At 28.5% G+C, this 4,286-nt stretch overlaps 1 protein-coding gene across 1 annotated transcript; it reads right to left on the bottom strand.

Annotated features, from left to right (window-relative positions):
* Positions 1-214: 214 nt before the first annotated feature.
* Positions 215-2,862, bottom strand: LOC106773747 (10 kDa chaperonin 1, chloroplastic). Its single transcript, XM_014660494.2, has 7 exons — positions 2,673-2,862; positions 2,534-2,592; positions 2,340-2,390; positions 1,179-1,244; positions 1,022-1,069; positions 619-648; positions 215-475 (listed from the first exon to the last, which is right to left on the bottom strand). The coding sequence occupies exons 1-7, from the start codon at positions 2,752-2,754 to the stop codon at positions 407-409; spliced, it is 405 nt and encodes a 134-aa protein (XP_014515980.1). The 5' UTR covers positions 2,755-2,862; the 3' UTR covers positions 215-406.
* Positions 2,863-4,286: the final 1,424 nt, after the last annotated feature.

Below are 4,286 nucleotides of genomic sequence, written 5' to 3'. Positions count from 1 at the left end.
TCTTATTCAAACATGAATCATGTTATGCAGTTTCTATGCAAGTGTTTTCCAAGGACAGTAAAGATAAAAATTTGTGATATTGAACTAAACTATAACTTTTAAAAAGAAAAAGACCAAGAATGAAATTCAGTAAAAGAAAACAAAAATAGAGAAAAGGAGCATGTTTTAGCCTACAAATCATAAACAGATAATGTAACTTCAACAAGGACTAGGCTATAGGAAAGGGTAGAACACAAATTTATGATTAGAGTTTTGATTCAGAAACTACATAAGGAAAGCAACAGGTTATTATAACAGAAAAGGAATATAACATTTTAAGACAAATTAAGAGAAAGGGTTTATTCAAATGAAAATACATTTGTCAAAGATATTATCAAAAAATAGTGTTTGATGCAGTGGCCAAACCCTACTCAACCACAGCCAACAAGTCACTTGCTTTGCAGAAGCAGTGCTTTGCATCAGTCCCCAAATCCACCTGATAAATTATGATGACAAAAGCATTTAATTAGTAATAATAATGGCATTAAAATGAGGTAAGTTGTAATTACAACTTAGAATATCATTAGATAGATAAACACTAAATATACTATAAAGCAAAAAATTTCAAGTCCCCCTTACCTCATAAGCACTCATGTCAGTGAATAGTACCTGCAAAAGACATATTAGAGTTAACGTTTAGAACAAAACTTGGAGTTGATCTTCAATGCCGTATGAGATGATATTTACAATGATATTTATAAGCACTCATGTCAGTGAATAGTACTTTTTTCACCATTACAATACAAGGACTTCTCTTATCAGGGGATGTAATTGCAGTATTTTTAAAATTTGAAAGGATGCATCATGCATGTGTAATGTAAACTGAGATGGCAATGTAATGATTTTAGAACAAAGAAAAGGTTTGAGCAGAGTTTTTAAAAAAATGGAGGCTCAATGTAATTTGAGGAAACTGAATACTTTATTATTTTTTTGTCTTTTGCCAATTTCTATTTCACCTCCTTTGCAGTAATTAAACTTGTACCTTTGTTCCAGCCTTTAGTTCTCCAGCCTCAGCACCAACATTTAGGATCTGAAATAAATATGAAAGAAAATTACCACATATTATATCCAAAACAAACCAAATTACCTATGAGAACATTTGCAGAACCAAAGTACTAAATGTATCTATGTCTGCTTACTTCTCCCACGAGATATCGTTCAAATTTCACGGCTGATTTGGGCAGCAAAACTCCCCCAGCTGTTTTCTACACCAAAAAAACATATTCAGAAATCAGCTATGCATCATGGAAAAAAAGTACTGTGTCAGCTGCAGAATAAGTTATTCTAATCTAACCATATAACAAACTTTTGCAAATCAGTATCCTAAATTACATCAAATTAGTCCATAATGCAACAGATGAAGCCACCAACTAGTTATAATACTACATCAGGTGTTATTTGACCATCACTTTCTCTGTCATTCTACCAATTGGGTAAAAACAATGATAAAACTACATCAGTTCCTGAAAATATGAAGTCAATAGATAACTAGAAATTCAACAAATGGAGGAAGAAACACTGTCAACAAATAGAGGCCAACCAGAAATTCAATCAATTGTAACAAACGGATTGCCATGCTAATGCTATGTCTGCATGCTTGACTAATGCAACAGAACCTTAAATACCTCAAATTAACACATTCAAGAACACTTGGAAAAAGCTCCTGAACTATAAAGTTCGAGAACAGAACTAATACTTCTTAACAACATGGTAGTCTATCATTCTACATAAATAAAACCTAGAGTGTAACCACTCCATCAAATTAAGCAACATGCACTGCATCATACCACTGCATTTACATATCTTTAATAGGCTTTAGAACACATTCTATACCTTCTACTTACATAATTCCTTAATATTATGCATTTGGATTAAGACTACAACTTATAATGGTTCATTTAAATAGCAATTAACTACCCTGGACAGCATCATTGGGTCTCACTATAGGGTGACATGGGCGTTTTTGTTTTTACCAACACAATACAAAACCATTGCATAAAGAAACCTCAGTATATTTCTTAATGCGTTTGTTTCACTTGTACACAAGTGGCACCAACTTGGAGGTAGTTGTGATTGTAGTTGCTATTGAAATACAGTGACCAAAGTTTTTGTTTCATAGCAAAATCTAAATAGATTTCTCTCAAAATCACATCAAACTGCAAGTTACCCAAATAGAGAACCCGCAAACTTGTCCAACATTCAGATAAGGTATAGTTTGAATATGATACAGTATAAGATTAAGAATAAAAGAACACCCCATGTAAAAATATTTTGGTTTTATGGATAAGAGTGTAGCATACATCTGATAGCTCTTCCAAACGAATAAGAACTCTGTCAGCCTGAGGCACAACCTGCATCCCAAAATCATAACTTAGAAGAAAAAATTTGAACTTTCAGAAATTTACAATACGGGAAAGAAAGGGAATCAGTGGGATGGTGTAGGCGACAAAAATAAAACCAATTCCCAAAACCCTTTTAAGAAAAAGGAAAGAACCTTAGTGGGTTCCCATTTTTTGGCAATTGCATTGATCTTGAGAGAGCTCCTCTGCGAAACTGCATTGGACCCATATAAGAAAAGGTTAAGAATTTGAGTAAGATGTTGAATTTGGAAAACAAAATTGAAAGATGCATACATGAGGGCCTCTTGTTGGAGAAAGAAATGGCACTGGTTTTGTGTAGGAAAGGAGTTGGTAGGGTGAGAAACGTTGATGCCATGGATAAGAGAGAAGAGACCAAACACCAGTTCGAAACAGCAAAGAATGGACTAAGGAAACAAGGTTAAACCCTCTTAGGTTTATCTATTCCGTTGCTAAAGACCAATGAAAAAAATCTGTAGAAATTTGAGAAAGTACTAGAACTTTTTACAAGGAAATCTCTTTCATAGAATAATCAATTTTTTAAATTTTGAACAAATAATTAGGGTTTTATGTTGAGATAGGTGTAACAGAAAATTAAGAAAGGAGGGAAGAAAATAAAATTTAAACCGAGAAAAGAGATAAAACAAGATTACAAATTGATTTAAATAAGACATATTTATATCTATACATAATAAAAGAATTATTTTCGTATAATTTTTTAATATTATTTTTTAAATAATCGTTGTTTTAAACTAAAATAATTATATATTTAATTACATTCTTTAAATAATCGGTAATTTAAATTTAGTTATTTTTTAAATTAAATAAACTGCCTCAATAAAATAACACATATACGCGTATGTGTTTCTACTAAGAAATAAAGTTTAAAAAAAAAACTAGTTAATTTTTATTAAAAAATAAAACTTATTTATCTATATTATAAATAGAGGGAATTTATCATTTTGTGTATTTTTTTAATTTTAATTTTTAATAATTATTTTTAAATTTAAATAACTATTTATAATAAAAAATTAATTTTTAATTTTACTTTTCAATAATAACTTTTTAAATGCAAATAATTTTTTATAATTAAAAAACCATTTACATAATAAAAGAAATTTAATTATTACATTTATTTTTTTTAGAAAACATCTTTTATAGTTTGTTAGTATTTTTTTATGTTAATGATTAAAAATTATTTTACAGCTTAATAAAAAATTTGGTGTGGTAAAAAATTGGACATACAAGCACGTAGTACATCCGCATATGTATCCACTTTTTATATGATAAAAAATAATAGGGTTAAATATGTTTTTAGTCCCTATACTTGGTGATTTTGATTTTAGTCCTTCTTTCAAACTATTAAGATACAATTTAGTTTTCTCAGTTAACATTGAAGCAAAAATGTGCCAAATAATGTAAACAATCCAAATGCTATAACGAAACGTGCTTGAAATAGTAAATAAAGTTAAAAAAATTTGGTAAAAGAAACTAAAATCAGAATTTTCTAAAATTAAAGGACTAAATTTTATCTTAGTTTGAAAGAGGAACTAAAACCAAAATCACCCCAAAATATAGAGACTAAAAACATATTTAACCCAAAATAATAAACTTAACATTAAAAAAATGTAAATAATTTTTATAATAAAAGATCATTTTTGTTTAGTTTGTAAGTAATATTCTTATTATAGATAATTATTTTAGTTCAAAAAATAGTCAAATAAAAACCAGTTAAATTTAAAAAAAATTACTTAAAAACGATAAAATTAATATGATAATTATTTTAAATAAAAAAAAAGATATTTATTAGAGATAAAATTGGAAATCAAATGTTTACTATGAACTTTTTTATGCAAGGAGGTATCAATTACATATTGAAAATGAAATATA

Source organism: Vigna radiata, chromosome 9, assembly GCF_000741045.1.
Source record: "Vigna radiata var. radiata cultivar VC1973A chromosome 9, Vradiata_ver6, whole genome shotgun sequence".
NCBI lineage: Eukaryota > Viridiplantae > Streptophyta > Magnoliopsida > Fabales > Fabaceae > Vigna > Vigna radiata.
This window is presented reverse-complemented; position numbering and strand designations above follow the sequence as displayed.

Excerpts from the sequence above, each read along its gene's own strand:
- LOC106773747 (XM_014660494.2), bottom strand. The coding sequence starts at position 2,754 with ATGGCATCAACGTTTCTCACCCTACCAACTCCTTTCCTACACAAAACC. Across the intron at positions 2,593-2,672 it reads CTCCAACAAGAGGCCCTCAT|TTTCGCAGAGGAGCTCTCTC; the intron begins GTATGCATCTTT and ends GGTCCAATGCAG. Across the intron at positions 2,391-2,533 it reads AAAAATGGGAACCCACTAAG|GTTGTGCCTCAGGCTGACAG; the intron begins GTTCTTTCCTTT and ends TTTGGGATGCAG.